The 22,657-nt window shown below is 38.4% G+C and overlaps 1 protein-coding gene across 1 annotated transcript; it reads right to left on the reverse strand.

The window, feature by feature from the left end:
* Positions 1–6,523: 6,523 nt before the first annotated feature.
* On the reverse strand, positions 6,524–21,556 carry STEAP2 (STEAP2 metalloreductase). Its single transcript, XM_042889126.1, has 5 exons — positions 21,503–21,556; positions 15,887–16,411; positions 13,925–14,452; positions 12,168–12,332; positions 6,524–7,731 (listed from the first exon to the last, which is right to left on the reverse strand). Exons 2-5 carry the CDS (start codon positions 16,376–16,378, stop codon positions 7,447–7,449), a joined length of 1,470 nt encoding a protein of 489 aa, XP_042745060.1. The 5' UTR covers positions 16,379–16,411; positions 21,503–21,556; the 3' UTR covers positions 6,524–7,446.
* Positions 21,557–22,657: the final 1,101 nt, after the last annotated feature.

Genomic DNA, 22,657 nt, shown 5'->3' on the forward strand with positions numbered 1-22,657 from the left:
AAGAAAGACATGAAACTGTTCCAAAGTGTCCAAAGGTGGGCTACAAAGATACTGAAAGTTCTAGAGAGGAAGATACAACAGGAGCAGCTGAGGTCCCTGAGTTTGCTCAGTCCAGAGCAGATGAGCTGAGGAGAGGCCTCATGGCAGCTGCAGCTCCTCACATGAGGCAGAGGGGCAGTGCTGAGCAACAGGGCCCAAGAGAATGGCATGGAGCTGTGTCAGGGAGGGGCAGCTGGGGTCAGGGAGAAGGGTCTGCACCAGAGGGCGGCGGGCATGGAACCGGCTGCCCAGGGCAGTGGTCACAGCCCCAAGCCACTGAGTTCAAGAAGCACTGGGACACAGGGTTTGGATTTTCAGTAATGCTGTGGAGCCAGAAGTTGGACTCTGATTCTTGTGCGTCCTCTTCTAACTAGCTGTATTTTATCATTCTGTAAATACCTCATGTACCTATCCACACTCTGTATTCCATAACAGTTTATCCTGAATACAACTTAAAATGACATCAAAAACACAACATAGCATAGAATGATAATTAAATTTGGAAAATGTAGTGACCACTTTAACATCCCAAATCTCACAAGCTGCATTCATAGCAACACAGATGATACATGGTGACAGGCTCTACTGGACACAGCAGTGCATTCACCTAAAATGACAACATAGCAAAGGTCCTGGAGCTACTGGTTGAAGCTTTTCCTCCACCCATTTACACATCTCTTTTTATCCATTTTACTAGCTGCTCCCTGTTTTACTTAAAAATTTGCTATTTTGAATGATTCTCAGCTGAGGTCTTAATATCTAGACCTGCAAGGGATGAAACAAGATTTATTTATTATTTGAAATTTATCACAATGATAATGCCTACAGGTCTGCAATTATACTTTTTTTTTTTTTTTTTTTTTTTTTTTTTGCATCATGCCCCTATACTTACTCAAGGTGTACATACTCAACCAATTTTAAGGCTCATGAAAAAAAAAAAGCTAAAATCTACATTTATTGTGGCTTAAATGATTCTAAGCTCTGTTGCTTTGAATGACAAGCATAGTAAGAATGTGACTAAATTGAGCAATGTAGTCTGTAAATTATAAGCTTTGGTCATGTGCCATTTATTGGCTGAGTGTTCCAAAGATTATACTGCAAATGTTCATTTGCTCACCGTGAAGCTTTCTCATAAATGAAGAACTTCAATAGAAGCTACACTATGCAAGTTTGACTTACAGGGATTCTGCTGCCTTCTGCAAACTGGCAAATGACCATTCTAAAAAGCCTGCAGTCAACTGTGAAAATATTTACTTAACAGTTTTCTACCTCAAACAACAGGCTTCCATTGTTTTTCATCACATCTGCTGTTTCCCTTGGGAACAAATAATATTTGAGACACAAAGACCTTAGTACCTTACTCCTGAGAGTACTAACTCCCAATTGTTAACAACTAAATCTTACAAATGCTAGAAAAAATATACTTTAAGAGTAAACATTTATATTTGTTTTAATTGAATACATTATTTTGTTGCAAAATTTCAGCAATTTTGTTTGTTGAGGTAGACTTCGATTACATTTGAATACACAGTCACATGGTTTTATGTATGGGATAGCTCTGCATTTGAAGATTAAAGCTTTGTACTTCGATCTGCCATCAACCTCCTGCTGACTTTGAGTTAATTATTTTCACACACAAACTTTATTTGCTCTTTCAAAAATTAAGTCCTAACTTTCTGAAGTAATATATTCTGCAAGCACACAACTTTGCTCTTGCTGCATTAAAGGGTCTTCTGCCATAGCCAAGTGATGTCCTTTTCTTGGCTGTACAGACCCGTAGGCTTTTTCAAAGCAATGCGTGCTGTGCACTGAATACAGCACCAGGCTCCTTACAGTACAGAAATGAGATTAAGAGTTCTTGTCTTTTTCAATCTTGTGTCTTGTTTTGACCAATACGATGAGGGAAAAGAAGGACAACAAGGAAATGCAGTATTGTACTGCCAGACTTCCTATGTTTGATATTCACAGAAGAAAAAGAACAACAAAACAACAAGCAAAGTGGTCGGCAGTTCTCAAATCTGTAAAGTCAACAAAACTTGAAGCATGTGAATTTACCTGCCTATCTATCACAATGCAGTGTTTAGGTCATCATGTGCTGTGGATTTGATGAGGCCCTCCATCTGATCAGTTATTAACAGGAAATGAAGAAAGTCACAGTAGACAGAACTTACATTTTTTCAGTTTTACTTGGACAAAGGTATAATTCAGGGTTCTCAGCTGCTAATATAGTATCAACACTCAGAAAAAACAAGCACTGTGATGTACAGAAACAGCAAAATTTTAAAGCAGCTCAGAAATGACAGATCTCTAGGACCAAAAAGTTATTTTTATGACAGGCAGGACACAGATATAAAACACTTTGATTTTTAAACGCATCTATATTCTGTTGCTGCTAGGGAATGGCTTTGAGAGTAAAGGAAAGCTATGCAAATTAATATGAAAATAATGTGAACTGTGATGGCTTCACTGACTTGTGAATCTTGATTTCTCTGCATTCAGAACTGTTTGTGCTGCTGAACCTCTACTCAAGCAGGGTTTCACCTCATATGTATTATCTTCCTCTTTCCTCTTATACTGGCATAGGGCTCCGAGGACAAAAAGGTACATACTTGGAAAGAGAACTGCAAAGTGGTTCACCTGTTTTTCTCATTTAAACAGTAACGCTTTCTCATGTGCACAGCCAAACATGAAGAACATCTCCCCCTGCCAAATCTCTTGTGTCAAAACTGAGACTGCTGGGCACATGTTTTTTGAACACCAAGTGGATCGAATAAATAATGATAGTACTACAGCATCTTTTTGTGTCCTGAAAAGATGAAGAGTACATTACAATCAGATAAGGGAAATGGTCCTGTAAATGTGTTGTAAAAGAAACTAATTACTCTTGAGAATTTTACTATGAATTTCCATTCAAGTTCTACTTCTTTGAAAACCTGTTAATCAGAGTACACATGTATTATAAAGGAAAGCAAACTGAGTTTTATTACGCATAAGCACAGAAGAGAAACCCAAATACGTGACATTAACTTTTTATTGATTTTTCTGTAAACCAGAGTCTATGGAAAAATAGGTAAAAGCATTTTATTAACATTTTATAATAGCCCTGTTCAGAGAGACAGCACAAAAAACCCCTGACAAACAACTACAAAGAGAATACCAGGAAAATACTGCATATGGGAGACAAACTACGTTCACTGTAAGACACTGCGAGCGAGGCATGAAAAGCAATATATAAAGATGACCATTCAGTTCTGTGTGTCACTTGTTACACAGGCAGCAATCTAATTCAAGCAGTATCATATAATGATACAATATCAGTACTGCAACTTTACTTATTTGTAGAAAATACTACCAAATGAACATCCATGACATCCAAACCCTGTGAAATGTACTATCTGAAAGGAACTATGCATGTGCATCTACGACCACTGCATAAATTCACTGTTACAGCTCAAACTATCACACTTAATTCTCAATCTAATCTTTATGCAGCTGATATATCTAACTTTAATTTTATAACATTCAGAGGAAAACCGTTTCCTAACTGTAGTCACACCTGTGAAATCTATATTCACTTGGGAATTTTTTGCCTTAGATTAACCAGTAATCTCCCTTAGTGCTAGTTGGGCAGCATGTATAGCTGATTGTATATAGATACACAATACCTCATTGCCAATTAATGCCAAATAAAAATACAAATGTATTTTCTTTCTCATGTTGGCACATCACATTATGCACAATGCTGGAACAAAATGTTAAAAGTGGCACCAATTCACAACAACTGTTACCACAAGCTACATACACAAACAACTTGCACAACTGAATTTCAAAATAATTAATCTCTAAATAATTCAAGACCATGAGGACTTAATTAACTTGTCCATAGTTGCTACAGTAAATGGAATTGTAATATAAAATTAAAGACAAATATGGGATCTGGAATAGAACTGCATTTTAAACAACATTAAGAAATACCTCACGTCCGTAAAAAACAAACATCCTGTTGCTAAATACATAGAGGTTTCTATTTTCTAGCATAATATGTAAAGCTTTGCATCATATATTAAAGCAATATTTTGTTTTTATTTAACTGTAATTAAGAGAAGTGAAAGGTTATTTTCACATTTGGCAGGGCATCCCTACAAGCAGTAAAGGATTCATATAATAAGGATTCATATAATGTTACAGAGAAAATATTTTTATAGCAGCCTGTTCCTCAAAATACATGTATATTCTCCTAAATAACTGAAGAATCTAAGTGATTTTATTAGAGTACATTTAGGCAACTGAAACCAAACTTTTAGCCTCGGGTGTCTTTCCAGTAACTCCTTACTCTAGTCCTCCCACAGAAACCAATGTAATTAATCACATGAATAGTTTCCTGATGTGACTGAACATATACATGTGTAATAAGTGCATGAGTGTCATTTTATTTTCAGATTTAGTATCTTATTAATTGGTCCTTACAATAAAGAACACTACACAAGATTAAATAACAAGTCATCTTATTCCAATTAGAAATAAATACATGGCCTAACTGGAAACTGTTATGTCATGTTATAACACAAATACTTAACAAAAATCTCTTCACATTTTGTCTAAAAATATCATCTATTTATTAATACTTCAGTATTTCAACCTTTCAAGTAAAATTAAACCACATTTTTGATTTTCAACACACGTACTTTGAAGAAAGGAAGAACACATTACTATTCCCTCCAGACACTTCTGTCATTTCAAAATTTAAGAGTTTTAACATTCCTGAAGAAGTCTAATGATGAAATAACTCTGCATAGGATAGAGGGCAAATACATTTCTGTATACACTGTGAGTGGCTGCATGATATATTACAACATATATTGACTTTGATGTAATGTTCAACTAGTACAGTATCTTACTTCTGCATCATTATCATTACTGAATCAGACAAGAATTAGATATGAATGATAATTATATATCCTGCAGAAATGTATAATTACTATAAATATGCTGCTGTTATTTTTAATTTGGAAATTGTCAACAATAATGGTTTCTAAATTTGTTCAAAGGTAGGAAATTCTACTTTCAGTTACACTGTTCAATCTTAGTGACTTTAATTAGGTTTCATGCACAGAACTGGGACAGAACATAGCACAGTAGTTATATCATTAAAATACAAAAAGTCTTGGAGAATTTTAATATCAAATCATGTGCTGTTTTCTCTAGCATGAAATTAATAACAAAGAGTTGAAATAGCTCTTACATAAACAATGCCATGGGTTTGTGAAGATTAACTGCCTTTCAGACAACTCACAAGCAAATATTCTGCAAACACCTGCACGTGTGAGTAATTAGAACCAAGAGAATAGTTGTGTCAGTTGAACTTTTTGTACTAATTCTGTAATTAAATTTATTCAAAGCAATGGAGCAAAACTGCCTACGCTTTATTCAGTTTGTCTGTAATAATGGAATAAAAAAACACTGGCTAGGAAATTCAGTTACAGGTTACTCTGCAAGCCTTCCAAAAATATACAGCTTTCTGTAACTGAAATGCATTTACACACAGGCAAAGTAAGTTAGCGGTTGTAAATGACATTTGTTCTCCATTTTTATGAGAAAATGGGATTCCTATTAGCTTAGGCTCCTGTCTATATGCAGTAACTACAGTTTTTCTGCTTAATATCTGGTTTGATAAAACAGTATTGGGCTCACGTATCGCATTTGTCACTGAAATAGCTGCATACAGGAAATGGAACAGTAACATTACTACCTTGGTGGACACGCCTGGAATTAAAATGATCCAGCTGTCTCTTGATTTGCAACAAACCCTGAACATACACAGATTTGATGTTTGGAGAATACAGGTACTACAATCAAAATAAAACTGTAGTATATTTTTGAGTTTGAAATGAAATTAAAAACAACTAACAACACTTCAGATTTAGGCTGGTGTAACTGGGAGTAGCATTTGATCCTAGATTCTGTTTCTGTGGAGCTGTTGGTTTCATTGCAGAAGTACTGAGATTCAAAGGATTGATGATATTTAAGGATAAATTCAACTTCTTTCTGACAGGTATCATATTGATGACAAATGCTTGCAAAGAAATAATAAGTGAAGACTCAGCTAAGAAACTTAGAGATCCAGTGCAAAAATAGTTAAGAAAAATATAATTTCATATATCCAAGGAAAATTTGGATCAATTCTCATTTGTTAAAATAAAGGTTTTGCTAATTAAGAGTAGACTGAAGGTACATAAATTGGGTTTAGCTATTTTGTTAGAGTAATACCTGACAAAGTAATAGTAATAAATCATTTTGAATGTTTTTCTGAATCCCACAGAAAACACAAATGTCAAGTCTTAGAGGAAAAGTTTCATTTTTAAGTTTGAGAATAATCATTTTCTTTCTCAAAAATTCAGGCATATCCCAGAAACATCTGTTCTAAAAGTAAGATTATATATAAAAATAGAAGATTGTATTTACACAAGATGATACTAAGATAGATTGTGGGACATTCATATGTAACTGAAACTCCAATGTAAAAACATATAGAACATGAGTAATGTGGTGCTTCCTTGTTGTACTAACATACTGGAAGTTTCACAGAGAAAGTGGATTTTTATTGTTGCAGATTTATCAGTATTTTTGTTTTAAAATATTTTCTGGTATTTTAAAATAATTATTCCATCGAGAAATAGTTGCTTGCATACATATCTGCAAGTCCTCCTACTCGTGCATAATAATGCTTTGGTGACTCATATGACATACAGAAAGAGATGCTAAGGTTTAAAATTCCATGCGATTCTCTTTAAAAAAGTCCCATAAGGTACAATACTGTCTGCTTACAAGATGCATAATTAGGCCACATCTGAAACTGGTTTTGCATATTTAAATCATGGAATATTTGAAAACCACAAAAATGAATACACTGTACATGTGCAACATGTTACAAATTAATTTCAGTTGCTTCAAAATCTGGATGCTTCCTAAATTATTAACTCTATATTCTCAATATTAACTCAATATTCTGAACTCAGTAACCCAGAAGTGTGGTTTAAATGACAGATGTGGTAAAGTACGGTATTAAGACATAGCACTCTGACACACTAAGTCAAAGAAATATCTCACAAGCATTGTTACAACAAAATACTGTTGTGATACAATTGTGCAAAGGAGCATTAAAATAAATCTGATTTCATGATTATCTGCCCTCTGTAATTCAAAACAAAGTATTTTTGTAGATATCCAAAATAGCAATTTCCTAGTTATCAATTTCTCATAAATCCACTGAGGGCTTGTATGTATGCCAAGCAAGTCCACACTGATTTACACATACATTACATAAACTCCTGAAAATACAAGACAAAAAAAAACACAACGAGGAAAACCCAAACATCTTCAGTAGTACTAACAAAATGTAGTCCACCATCACATCACAGTTATTCTTTCTGGAGAGAAATGTGGAATGGACCCACTTGTTTCTTCTATTGCATGGCTTTTCTCCCATCCTCTTCTAATTCTCCTTAGTTTCCTACTTACACATGGCAGAAGTAAAATGATCTTACCTAGAACTACAATGGAAGGCAGAACAAGGGCAAGAACAAAATTTGGTGGTGTGTAAAACCTGTAACATTCTTCTTCAAAAGCTCTTTTCCATCCATAAATCAGTACGTGGAAAGTACTTATGAGCAGAGCAACATATCCAAGTGTAGACTTGAAAAAAAGAGAAACCAGGGAAAAAAGATGAGAAAACAGTACTTGGTTCTTCATCAGATTAAGTCTAACCCATTGTTTCAATATTTCTTTCAGACATTGCATTAAAAGGTCATACCTACGTATTAGTTCAAAGTACCATTATGTGGTTTTAAGTTCACATTCTGAAAACTACAGACAGAACTAAACACCGATTTAAAGCACTAGTATCTATATGCTAGGGCCTATGTAAGCAAACCACAAGACATGAACTTAAGTAACAATCTCAGCAAAGTTACTGGAACAACATCAGTTGGCTTTACAATTAATTTCTGAATATGTTTTCCCAGCTATAAAGGTAGATTGTATCAAGAGTCATACTTATTATGGAATCAGAGCCATTTTGCTGGAACAGATCTGAGTTTATCAACTGAAATTTTTTTTGCTTCAAGAGGTGTAATTTGCTTCTTCCTAATGATGACCTTCATTGCAACAACCTACACACACTTATTTGAAGTTAGCATAAACCATTCCTTACCCTCCCCCATCCACTGGTTAATGAGAAGGAATATCGACACTACAGGATTTGTGTAGAATGGCACAAAGTAACAACGCAGTTCATAAACAAGCAGTGCTGGATTTAATGTTAAAAAGAAGGTTCCCACAATACCCCGCAAAGGACTTCATCATGTAATCTACAGCAAGCTGCAGAAGGTACCATATCCACGGGTGGACTTGATGATCCCACTAGGTCCTCTCCAACTTGGGATATCCTGTGGTTTTCTGACTTGATGTCCTTTTTAGTGACAGGTATTAGTACTGCTCTGCAGGCTTGAGTTAAAGGTCTTAAGTTTGTCTTTCCCAAAACACTGCTAAAAGACTACTACACTTTGACTTCTGGGGGTGGACAAATAATGAAAAACTTTTATCTTCTAAACTGTTGTAATTTGGTTGAGAAACATTTGTAGAAAGTCGCTAAAACAAAGAATGTGTATTAACTGGATAGTGGGCTTTGTTTTAACTTCAGTAAAGAAAGAAGCAGACAATCTTTCTGTCCTAAGAAAAAAGTAGCCTGGGTCTACTAAAAGCGTCTGTAATAGTGAAAGAATCATTGAATCATAAAAATTTAGAATGGCTTGGAACAGAAGGGATCTTTACATCATCCAGTCCCAACCCCCTGCTACAGGCAGTAACACCTCCCTCTAGATCAGGTTGCTTAAAGTCCCATCCAGCCTGGCCTTGAATGCTTCCAGGGCAGGGGCACTCACTTCCTGGGCAACCTGTTCCAGAGTCTCACCACCCTCACAGTAAATTGCTGCTTCTGAATACGTACTCCAAATCTACCCTCTTCCAGCTTAAAACCATTTCCCCATGCCCTGTTACTGCATGCCCTTATGGAAAGTCCCTCTCCAGCTTTCCTATAGCAGGAAGTTTTCTACGTCAAGATTAACCAGTTTCTAGGGACAGAGGAAGGTGTGAACTAATTAATAACATTTATAAGGATTAACTCCTATAAAAAGGGAAATACTGCAGATCAATACCATGGTTTAACTTGCCAATATGTATATACATATTGGCATATACATATATATAGATATATCTGTATGCAATGGTCAAAAGAGAAGCTAGTAAATAACAGTAAAATGTTAAAAACAGGACAAGAAAAGTGTTACGCATCTCTACTCAGAGATTTTTTTTACCTGCAGAAAATTGCTATATGCTTCTTTGGTGTTGCTAGGGCATACACTAGTAGTATATATCGGTCCATTAGAATCACTCATCTAATAATCTGATTCCAAAGACAATTCTAGAAGGGTTTGTCAACTACTGACAGTGTTTTCTTCCATTAGGCTTTTAATTGCCTCTGTCGCTGTGTTTCAGTACTTAACTAGAAGGAAGATGTTCCTTATACAACCTAGCATTTTGCAGGCTTTTTTCTTTGTACGACAGGTCTGTCACAGCTAAAGTTCCATCAAGAGCACTTATCCTAGTTTGCAGTTATTAACTTTTCCAGATGCACAGGTGTACAATTAAGAAATGTACAGTTAGAAGAGTGGTGTGGTTAGGATGGTATTTTACAGGTCTATAGTTAGAAAAATTATTGTGGTGGAAAGAGACAATCGAAAATGAAATGCTCACCCACGTCATAGGCTTGCAGTAAAAAACTCCAAATAGAAGGATCTCCAGAAAAAGATCCTTCCCCAGTGGCAGTCAGCCCTAAATGGGGTCTAGGAGAGGTGCAGCCAGGCTCCACCCCTTCTGGTCACACAAGGGAACTGCCTTCACCTATGCTCCCATGGCTGACTCAGTGCTTTCCCCAGGTGATCAGTCAGTGGTTCAGACCATAACTCAATAGTTCTCATACAACAGGAAGAACTAGCTGCCTTTGCAAATTGAGTAAAAGCTCACTATAAGGGGTTGATCTTGGCTGGGAGGCACAGGATGCTAACATCTTTAAGAGTAGAAGACATTTGAAAGCAGCAAAAAGAGATACTTTTCCTTGACTGGAATCACATTGGTGAGTAGTAGCAATACCAGTTGAAAATGCTGGAAATGTTCTTCCCAGGCTCTAGTACGGTTGCTGGGAATAGTTTTAGGAATGGTTCTTAAGGAATTTTTGGAGCTGCTGTCACTTGTGTTGTGAAATCAGGTGAGATAAGATGGAAGCATCTCTAAAATAATTTGGGATATCAAAGACAACCATGATTTCTGGACAACAACATTCACTACTGGGGATTCTCTATGGTGTTAGAAACACTGCAGTAAAGGTCTGTACCACTGTACATAGGATGATGCTATTCGGAGCTTGTTCTACTGCAGTAGGGTTAGAAAACTAACTGGGCTTGTGTATGTAAATAACTTGCTAATTCTAAACTCAGATTCTGCCAGCAGACATTAGAACTGAGTGCATTTTAGTGGTAGTGCTCCCTAGAGGAAGTCATGCTCTTATTTTGATCAAACTGTACCTTCTGAGATGAGCAATCAATAATGTGTTGCTCTTTGAGAAATGCTGAGGTGAGAAACTGACTGGGTGTGCTGACTGCCTGCCTGACTCTTCATCCATGAGATACGAAACAGAGATTGAACAAGTATTTTGGCAGATTACCTCAGGAATCAGGACTAAAGGCAAAGACATGCTGATTTCCCCAGCTAAAAGGAGAGCAATGCTGAGATGACAGGCTGTAGTTTCGATGCTCATTCCACTAACTTAGGGAAATACAAACTCGCAAACAACTTTTACTTTAGTGTGGGGATCACTGAAAGCCTTTTTTCTGATTGAATAAATTAAATGACTTTTTCAAAGGAATAGTGACTACCTGAAGACTAACTTACATCCTGAGATTACTGAAAAATTGAAGTACCACATAATGATCATGAACTTTAAAGAAATTTTAGTATTTCAATTTCTTATGTGCAATTAAAAATGGCAAATGATCATAAATAGTTATCTATACTAATTCTCTTTAGCATGCAATACAGAACCAACTATAACAACCCTCCAGAGAGAACAACTTGTTCCCAATTTGTCAAAACACCAAGAGATAATTTGCAAAAGTTCATAATTAAAAATTGAATTATTTTGCCTTTAATTACAGTGCAAATAACTACAGAAAATACGATACAAACAAAAACACCTTTGTAGGCATGTGAATATGTATGCGTTGTCTGGATTTTGAGTAAATCACACAAGCCTGAGATCTGGAAATCTGTGAAAGAAAAAATTAGATACAAATTCTGGGTGTGTGGCTGAAAGTCATGACCTTGCGACCAAATATGCAGTACTGTTATCTGCAGATAGAGAACTCTGGATGGCAGGAATGTTTGAACAGTACAAAATGAGCATTTACTTCTTGTGAAGGCTCAAAATGGTGAGTGAGAATGAACAGGTCAGTTTGGGGAATGATACTTAGACAAATCTTTCAGCAAAATTTTTGTGCTTTGCTACATACATAAGATCTCTTACAATTACAGCCAAAAAAGCATTCCTCAGCACTCCATTTCAGATGTTTGTAAATTATGAAATGCAACTCAATACCCAAACAGCAAAGCAGATGCAGTGTAGGTAGGAATTAGTCAACAATTTCATTGCAGTCGTGTACAAACAATGAATATATGGGTGTGCAGTCTGTGCTACTTTATCTAATTAGAACTTAGAAATAAATCCTAACAGTGGAAAAGGAATTTATAGATTTACCCTCATTTGGTCTTGTCTGTGTTGATCCTTCAATGCCAACATCAATAAAAGGCAAATCCCTATTATGATACCTATAAAATGCTGAACTTGCCTACATGCTGATCTATTTGCTGAGTACAGATATGTTGCTCTTATTAACTTATGAGATAGAAAAAACAACATACTCTGATCACGTTGCGAAGTGCTTTTTGTAACATAATAATTATCATTAGAAAGAAATTCATGTTAACAACAAAAATCTATTACTTTGAGAAGAACACACCTGAATAAAACTGAACTCCCTCCAGTTTAAGGCATTGTTGACTGAAGGGATAGAAGTTACTGCCAGCAAAGAAAGCAACCCAAGACTCATTATTCCAAAGGAGAGATACATTTCAATTCGCCACACTTCTTCTTCATTCCAAGAATTTTCAACATTTGCATGAACCTGATGAAGGAGCAGAAAGGAAGCACTTCATTCTCCAGAATGTTAAAAGCATCAACAGAAATTATTTTGCTGAGTAAATGTCTACAGTAATAGAACAATTATAAAACGGGGTCAAATATTTCAGAGGTTTCCTCATGCCTTGGAGAAAAAACAATTTCCTTACTGTTGCTATTGGCTCTTGATAGATTAAAAATATGTTATGCAGGAAAACTAGATGAGCTGGTAAAATAAAACATCACATTACAATAATTATTTTATAAATACAAGCAGTTCTACATTTCTCTATAGTGTATAAGCATACTCTATACTGCAGAAAAGTAATCATATTCTTCAGACCTTGGAAACATATCTTCTATAGCATAAACTGGATGAATCCACAGTGTTTTAGTTCTTTACACTTGGAAACAATTTAGCATCATTTTCTCTTAGTGCTTTAGCTCCTTATACAAAAGCCAAAGTGTTTTGCCACTTTCACTGTTGATATTAAATGCATTTGAAAATGTTCTAGTTGGAGAACTTTACCAGAAAAAAGAAACAGCTCAGGTCCTTAAAAGTTAAGCTGCCTAGATATTCAATTATTTTTTCCATTTTAAGATAACCATAGTGATTTGATGTGTCTTAGAAGAGGTCCACTATGAACGTTAGCAAGTGAGATTTTTACAGAACTATTAGAAATGAGACAAACTATTAGTAAAAATATCGTAGATCCTTTACTACATAGGAACAATTACAATTCCTTGCTGTTTTTCATAGTTTTATTTTTTCTGCCTTTCTCTGAAGCTCAATTTCTCACTTCTTTTAGAATCTGTGGACCCAATCTGCTTTTGTTCTGTTACTAGGATTTGATTTCTTTAATTTTTCTTTCTGTTCAATTTCATCTGTCTTTCCAGCAGATTTTATATGCTGAATGGCAACGCTGTTCTCCTGCCACTTTAAAGGTGGCAATAAGCTGACAGACAAAGCAGCAGCTCTTCTAAAGGATTATGGGTTTGTCAGAGACTGTTTCAAGGTTATATGCAAGACCAGCTATCATTCCTGGGAACTGTGAGTCAATCTCTTGCCTGTAATAGGTGACATTCACAGAATTTCTACTGTCCATAATATTTTTACCACAGGTCCAAAAAGTTACAAAGTATCAGAACTTTCACTGCAAAAATACATTGTATTTATGAATATTATCATAATAATATCTACTCTAAGTACTTTCCCACATTTGTAAATGCACTTTACACCACATACATACATCTCCTGCATCTCAAAAACACACAAAGAGAAACTTACCTCAGAAGTTTTCTTTGGTGTTGCTCTTATCCTGTCTAACCTACATCCTCATTGCACATATTGCTGCCAAAGATTTAAGTAGAATATATCCTTGATTCAACCTATTATACATACGTGAACACAACCTGACATAATGTACACAGGTGTTTCTTTTACTCTCCCTTCTTACTAAGCATTACCTATGCATAAAATAATCCTAAAGATTTTTGACTGAAAACAATGGAAAAGATGCACAAAACATGCATTTTGTATTAATGTATCACATATGCAACCAAGGCACTTTTGGCTTACTTAGCTAAGGATCAGCATACCTGTTGATACGCCATATTGAGGAACAAGTATCGCTCTGATCTCCTCATAGGTAAGCAAAGGCTGTATGCCACGTGCACCACTGCAAAGAAAAAGCTGAGCAGTCCAAGCTGCTTTCGACACTGCAGCCAGTTGTCCAGCCAAGGTGGAAATCGCCTGTACTTAGTGCCGTAGTAAAGCTGGTAAGAGGCTGCAATAAGTCCTGACAAATACACTAGAGAGAGCAACGTGATGGCAACAACTGGTAGAGTCTTATTGACAATCTCAATGGGGATCTTGTAAAAGTCACTCTGTTGATTTCTCACATATGGATGGATTACGTCTCTGATGAAGGAATAAATGAAGAAAAATGTTGCCAGACTAATGGCAATCACTACAGGCCCCTTCCACAGTGTGAAGAGTCGCAGAGGTAAGTTTTCAATCTCTCTTGAAGATGACAATGCCCCCAAATCAATAGGAATAAAACCGAGCTGACGAGCAAGCTCAGTAACTTGATGGCGAGCCTGAACATTGTTACTGCATATATAGACCTGTTGGAAAAGTCAGGTGAATTGTAGACGCAGGAAGACTTACAGGTTAAAAACAAACTCAACAAAACAGAAACAAAAAACCCAAATACAAAACAAAACAAAAAAAACTCAACTATTAAACAGCAACAACCCCTTCACCCCCTGCCCCAACTGAAGAGCCTCCAGTGCTCCAGTGCAAAACTGCAGCACTACTGCTTACATCACTTTGACAGATTGTATCACCGTTAGAAGAAATATTGAATAAAAACAACACTATGCACAAATCCACCAAAGGTAAAAATATGCACGCTTATTTAGCCACAGAGCAACCAAAATAAAATTGGCATTTGCTTGAAGTTGACAGTGAGGTGACTGTGGCACGTACAGGTAATCCACACACTGAAATGTCTCATACTCCCCACACTGAAATGCCCATAGGAATGGACTGAACCTGAAACAATGGCTACAGTAATTTCCAAACCTTGAGTTTCTCAAATGTACACTTATCTTAAATGATGACCCCAAAACAGCTGCAGGACAAACACAATGCAAAGCAGAGAACGGTGTAATCTCTATGTAAGAATGTTTCCAATCATCTGTATTACAGAAAGCATGATGAGGTTTGACAGAAGTCAATGACTTACAGTGGCCTGCTACTCCAAAAAGGAACAAAAATAGTGCAATGAGATTATTTATAAAATTATGCTAATTCAGTATTTATTGCAACTACTTAAAATTTGCTTGAAGTGCCAGAGAACTCAGTAGTCTCCAGCAGTCATGTTACACTCACCACTTGTCATGTAACCCTTGTAGCCCACAAAGCTGTGAAGGACTGGGCTCATGCATGTCTTTATATTGCTTCAGCAAAGCAAGAAAAACATACAGCTGTACCTTCTGTATGCAGGATGGATTTGGGGAATACACCGGGAAGTAAATTGAACATGATGTTCCCAAGCAATTCTGGATCAAATGAATGATTACTTTGAAACATATGTGCCTCCATCTGTTTCCTCATATTTATGATCTTGGGATATTCCAGAAGCCAAATAATGGGTTATATTCTCTCTGTGGTTACACTGAATGCAAGCAATTCTAGAAGAGCTGGCATTTCTGACTCCCAAACCTTGGGGTCGGGACCTCAGATTTCTGTGCATCTCTTTCAACAGTTCACCCCACAAAAAACAACATTTAAACTAAAATAAACTGGGAAAAAGTGTCTTCATCTTTTGAAGCACTAAAATATAAATCAACATATTTCCTACAGAAAACTTTAGGATCCTACTCTTCTTATTGTAGTCAATGAAATGTCAGCTAGTTGATCTAAGCTAGTACCTACATTCCTCTGCAATCCTTAAAGACACACAGGCACCCTAGAGCACAGTTTGGATCATTTATTCTGTACGATTGTCTTTTCATCTTACAAACAAGTCAAATAAAAACAAACACAATGTTTACCTGTCTGCTGGCATCCTTTGGTCCTAACTGGAGTGACCAAGCTGAAACAACATTGAATCCTTTGACAACTAGAGAATCTGGGAAAAGTGATGCCAAATACTCTGCATTGGAGTCTGGATATTGGTCTACTCTTGTATTGTTGCTGACATCAACCAGAATTTTACCAACGAGTAAATGCTTGAGGTCCCACAAAGACGTGTAGTGTTCTCTATGAATAGCTACAAAAATGAGGTTTGTTTTTGTTACTGCATCTTCATGGTGAGTGACATCAACCACGTGGGGAAAGAACTCTGCAGCAAGTTTAGGGTTTCTGCTTCCTACAACAACATGGTACCCACATCTGATCAGCCGAATGGTCAATGATTTTGCGAAGTCTCCACTTCCAATGATGCCTACTGTGATCTTACTGGCATCCTTGATGCCATTGGCCACGTTTGGTAGAAAAGTTTCATTGAGGTTCTTAGGGCTTCCCATCATAGAGATTGATTCCATAATTCTAAGACACCAAACTTATGATGACTTTTTCTGGAAAAAAAGCAGAGAAAGCAAGAGAAGGAAAAAAAGCTGCATCAGACTTTTTCACAAGCCATCACAATCCACAAACAACTCTGAAGCAAATTCTGTGGTTCTAATTTTCAGATTTTATCTTTTGTTTCATGAAGCATGCAGAAAAACAAACTTTTTTTCTGGCACTGTGTCACTAATCCAAGGAAGAACACAAAAACTTCAAATGTTTTACTAACAGTTACAGAAGTAGGTAAAAACAAATAAGAAAAAGTATATGCAAGGAAGTACACACATTTTTTAAATCATTCAAGTTAAAATCAGCCACAGAGATGCACAACTGCTTTTCCAAGTTAAAGAATACATAATGCAGAAGGATTTAGTGACTCCAAACATTTGTACAGAGACAGTGAAGTCAGAGATTAATGAACAAAGACAAAAATGAGGGCAACAAGTTAGATTTCTTCATTATAGAGTGCAATCTATTAAACAGCGTATAACTCTTGGCTTCCGTTCCAAAACCCACATTTATTACACACATGTACCACACTCTGTCCAAAGATAAAAATCTGATTTAGAGGGACTTTAGTGTGGGAATCCTGATCTTAGATATACTGCACCTTAGTTCTGCTGTCTATAAATCTAAGATGATAATTCGTTTAGTTTTGAAAGGGGATTGTGATGAGAGGTACACATTCTGGTCATCTGCATTACAGCAAACATGATCAGTTTTGACAGAAGTCAATTACTTACAGTGCAGATCTATTCTGAAAGAGGATAAAAATACTGCAGTGATGTTCATATACAGTTTTAAAAAACGACTGCAACGAGAGCTACACATTTAAAAAGCCCAAACTGCATACAACACATGCTATTTTTGTGGTAAATGACTGTTTATATGGATGGACAGTGATAGGAAATGGTTTTAAACTGAGACAGGGAGGTTTAGGTTAGATCTTAGGAGGAAGTTTTTCACCCAGAGGGTGGTGATGCACTGGAACAGGTTGCCCAAGGAGGTTGTGGATGCCCCATCCCTGGAGGCATTCAAGGCCAGGCTGGATGTGGCTCTGGGCAGCCTGGTCTGATGGCTGGTGATCCTGCACATAGCAGGGGGGTTGGAACTGGATAATCATTGTGGTCCTTTTCAACTCATGCCATTTTATGATTCTATAACGTTTCTTAGTTTGTCATGATGAATCTCACAACAGTTTTCAAAACCGTATCTCAACTCCTTTTTGGGGGGAACCCAATAAAGGTTATGTGAAAGACAAGAGGGTGAAATAATTGCGGTACAAAGATCAATAATTCTGTCAGCACACAGAAACCCTTACATTTGAACAGCTTTGTATGAAAGCACGTATATATTGACAAAGAGAATTAAGACTTACTAATCTAAAAGCAAGAGTTTAATTTAGCTCAGTTTGACTATTTGAATTGAAAGCCTTTGAAGAGGGAAATATCTACATACCCATTTCTGATCCAGGGTGCATTTCAGGTTAAGGATGGAGTGACCTTACATGACACATGTTTCAATCAGAAAGTACTGCTGTGAGGTTCAGACATAATACCGCATCATCTATGACCTTCAACTTCAGATGGAGGAAAAAAATGGAACTCTCAGACAGTGGAGAGTAACATTTTCCAAGGCTGACTACTGGATTCAATACTAAATGTCTCCGAGCTCCTTTGCCACAACATTCAGCAGACAATCTGCAAGCTCTGTGTCACATTACAGCCTGCCTGAGTTTTGAGCATTATACGACCACATGAAAAAAACAAATACCTTAACAATCCCCCTCCTATTCAGAAACAAAGCTTGTTTCTCCTTTGCCCATTTAGTATGTATATTAATTAGGAATAAGGACCTTCCAAAGCCTTTTATTCCTGGCTGCTGCAGACATAAGGAAACAAGAAGTACATTCTTCTCCTAAGAATAATACATACTGTGTATATTTCCATCCAGCTGTAGGAACTTATCGAAGTTACATTTATGGAGACAAGAAATATTTTTTTGTACTACTAAGCACAGCACTCTGACTTGTTGACTAACATCTGTAATGATGTCACTGCTTTCCCATAGATAAAGATGGATCTGGATAGTATATATATATATACACTATTTCTAATAGTAGAAAATAGTATTTTCAGCTTCAGCTGCCTCAAATTATTGAACCTCAAAACCACCTTGTGCTTCCAAAATGAATGGTCAATGAAATACTGAGAATAAGCATATAAAGAAAACTGGGGAACTATATAAAATATTAGGGGGTGGAGATAGCTGGCTTGAGACTGGCATAAGGACAGTGAGTCCACAAAAGCTGGACTTGATTAAAAGATTATGCTGATTTTTATTATGGTATTCTACTCTGGTTAGGAACAAAAAAAACCAACAAACCTGCAGAATGCAAAAAAAACCTGCAAAACTGCAGAAAAAAGGCTGCAGAATGTTACAACAACCACCATGACACAGACATCTGCCTGACTTACTCACTTTTCAGTCTGGGGAACAAGCTGCCTGCACGTATCCAATGGCAAGAAAAATAAAGAGAAATTTCCCAAGGCTTATTCATGAGATCAACAATGACACAGCTAGGTCAGGCTACCAGATCTGGCCATGTATAGTTTAACCACAACTGGTGCAAGGGTAAGGGATTCAAGGACACAGGTCAGGAATATGCCTAACTGAATTTTCTGACTGGACAGAGAATATAAAGCCTGGAGAAAAGCAAACGAGATGCATTCCACACAAAGTTAATGGCAAAGAGAAACAGATTTCACACAATAGCAAAAGATTAGAAAGTCTTAGGACTTAAGTTTATCATTGCAGTAAGAGAGGCTTTGCAGAGGAACAGAGGCAAAGGCTCACAGAAAATTGAGATTGCTATAATTTTGGAGAAAAGAGGTTAAAAGATTCAGTAAAGCTGTAACAAATGCCAAAAAAAAAAGGAAAAAAGAAAAGAAGATGTAAGAAAGCCACAAAACAACCCTCAGGAAAGAAGCATTCACATGAAACCGCAGTTGTGACTTAAGTGGTGTCTAAATTCTAGAACAGGAATAAGCTCTGAGAATTAATGAAGGAATAAGGAAAGGCACATTAAGAAGGAGTAAAGGGAAAACATCAAGTTGCTTCTCTCCTGGGAGCTATCAACAACAGACCACACATAAAGGAGAATGAAGCTCTTTCTGAGCACCTGTACAAGATGCCAGTAACCAGTGAGGGACTTCACCCTCCCATCTGCTAGGAACACAGCGATGTCCTACAACCAAAAGAAACTGTTCTTCACAGGTCTAGAGGAAGCTATTAGGAGAACATACTTTAGAAGGCATTTCCCAGTTTTTGACTAAGGGGAGAAACTCACTGAAATTGTACTGAGGTTCTAAAGATGAAAAATAATAAGTTAAAGTGACCACAAAATCCATATTCTACAGTAAGATTCTAATAGTGAAACTTTCTGCTAGAGCTCATTAATTTTTACACACAGAAAAACCATTGATATCTTTCTTGCTGCACAAACAGAGCTGTATCCAACGCATGACCAAAACACCAGCATTTCCTGTATCCTGTTGGGTTCACATCCAGGAAAATAATAAGAGCTGTACTCTGATCAGCTGAGAGATATACATCAACTAGTTATGACAAAAAATGTATGCATTCATTGTATGATTACACAGGTCCATTTCAGTTCATGCCATGTGATGTGAAGGTAACCACAAAATTTACAGAATATATACTGTGAAACTTAAAGGAATAGAAATGGAACTGCCATGAGAAAATGGGCAATGAGTACTATTCCGCCATACTGCAGCCCACTTCCAGTTTTTGTCTAAAAATCCATGAGAGGGGATATCAAGGATTAGGACATGAAGAATTGCTCTGCTGAGCTGGATTTGGCACACTGTCCAGTTTCTCATCACCTGTTCTAAGGAAAACAGAATGTGAGGAATGGAATAAACTAACAGAATTTATGTTTTCATGGAAAATAACCCTACGGAACAGACAGGTGTGACTCTTGGGCTCTGCGAGATGATAGAAACCAGAGCTGGAAGTCATGAGAAGGGACTATACTCAATGCACGATAGCAGTTCAGAGGTAAGAGTGTGTAAGACTGAAATTAATCTTGCAGGAAGGCAGGAGGTGAAGAATTTAAAAGATAAAGATAAGATAAAGATTTTCAAGTCAGCAGACACTTGTGAAATCCAGCCTTGATGCCTGAAGAGCTGACAGAAGCAATGTCTTCAGAATGCAGAAGGGACATGTACATATCTTAGAAGAGGAAAAGAGGAGAACTGAGGGAAGCAAAAACTTGTTAGCTTAACTGCAGTCTCTGGAAAGATTTACAGCAAGTTGTTGAGCAATCAACTTGTAAACAGATGGGAAGCTGATAAATACTAGCTAATCTGGGTTGTTCAGGAATGGAATGCAAAAAAACCCATCTTTTACAAAACGACTGCCTTTGTGGATACAAGAAACAGCAGGAGTGATAGAAATTTGACGTTTGGCCTTGGATAAGCCTAAGAAAACACGACAGAGCTACACCAGCTAGAAGGGGACAGCTGTGAAGAACCGCTCTGAGAAGCGTAATCCCTTAAGGAGAAAAACGAACAAACGGAAAACCTGAACGAGTTGTTGATGTGATCAAGTGCGTTCTGCACCGCTCTCGGGACAGCGGTGTAACGCGGAGCCCGGGGACAGCTGCAGCGACCGGCCCGCGCCGGCCGGGAGGGCACTTACGCTGCGGCATCTCGGGCGCGGAGCGGCGGCTGCGGGGCGGCCGTCCGGCTCAGGTGAGCGCATCGCAGCGCGGGGCGCACGGCGGGCCGTAACGACAGCGCCGCCCGTGACGAGAGCGGCGACTCCGAAGCCCCTCGCTTCCAAACCTCCGCCCCGGCCGCCTCCATACCCGGGCGTCCCGGGCCCCGGCAGGCAGGCCCGGACGCCGGGCCGACCCTCAGCCCCCGCACCGGCTCCGGGGAGCCCGTCACCGCCAGGCCCGCGGGAGCCCGCCCAGACGTGTGGGCAGAGAGGAGCCCCACCGGGGCGGCGGTGGGAACGGCCAGCCCGAGGAGACGTCCGGCGGGGTCGCGGCCCACTCCCGCGTCGGCCCCGCTCACCTCCTCCCGCGCGTCGGAGGAGCGGCGCCTCCGCTCCGGCTCTTCAGTCTCCAGCCCCGCAGTGCCGGGCGGGCGGGAAGGCGGCGCCTCCACGCGCTGCATCCCGCCCCCTGCGGCCGCTGCCTCGGCGCTACGGCCGGGCGGGGAGCGAACGGCGGCGCTTCGTGCGTGGGGCCGGGGACGGCCAGGGGGCGCGAGATGCCCGCGTCTGTCCCCGCCGGTGGGGGGAGGTGGCCGTGTGCCCGCCGTGGCGTAGCGGCGAGGTGACGGACGCGATCGGCTGCGTAAACGCGAGGCCCGGGTTTGTTAGCTGAGGAAATTTCCAGTTGAAGGCAAATGCAGCTTTACTCTGAACTGCTGTACGTTGTTGTCGTCTCGGCAAAAGGCCGGCACGTGCACAGACGCAGTCATACCCCTTCTGCCGTCCTGTGTGCGGGCGCTGCCTGACCGTGTAGTCGTGATGGGACGTATAAACCGTTCAAACATTTGTTTCAATAAATGGTCGCTAACAAACACGCTGCTGAATTGGAAATGGGCAGAGGAACCTTTTAATTGTAGTTCAGAAGCCACTCTCCTCCACAGACATTTTATGTTTCCCTGACACTGAAAATGTGTATTTTTGAAGTGTTTCTTATTCTGGTTAAAACACGCACAGAAAACCTATTGCCTGGTTTTCCAAACAGTAATTCCAGCTCCCAGGCTGAGGACTGGTTCCATACTCCGTGGAAATCAATGGAAAGGTGAAGTCCACTGACAGATCTCTCAGAAATAAGCTGGACTCTTCCGTGGTAAGAAATTGCTTCTCATCCTTCTGCGTGTTAATATTCCCTTTTCCTTTGTTAGCGATTCAGAAGCTGTTATCCTAGGGTTGATTTTCTACAGCCTACAACAACTTCAGGACTCTGGGATTAAAAGTTTTAGTCCAACCAACAAATATATCAAAAGAAAAAAGAACAGAATATTACTTTTCTGCTTTACTTGTGGCTGCTTCTCCTTATATGCTGCTTCATGTGATAGTTGCAGACACTGAAGTATTTACTTCAAAATAGGCATATTCAGTTATGAGAGAAATTCATGCACCTTAAGATGATGCATTGCATTTAATGAAATTGTCAGAATCCTGCAACATTCCTTTATTTGAATTTTAATCTTGGT

This window comes from Lagopus leucura, unplaced genomic scaffold (assembly GCF_019238085.1).
Source record: "Lagopus leucura isolate 7727_CA_CO unplaced genomic scaffold, USGS_WTPT01 Super-Scaffold_100157, whole genome shotgun sequence".
NCBI lineage: Eukaryota > Metazoa > Chordata > Aves > Galliformes > Phasianidae > Lagopus > Lagopus leucura.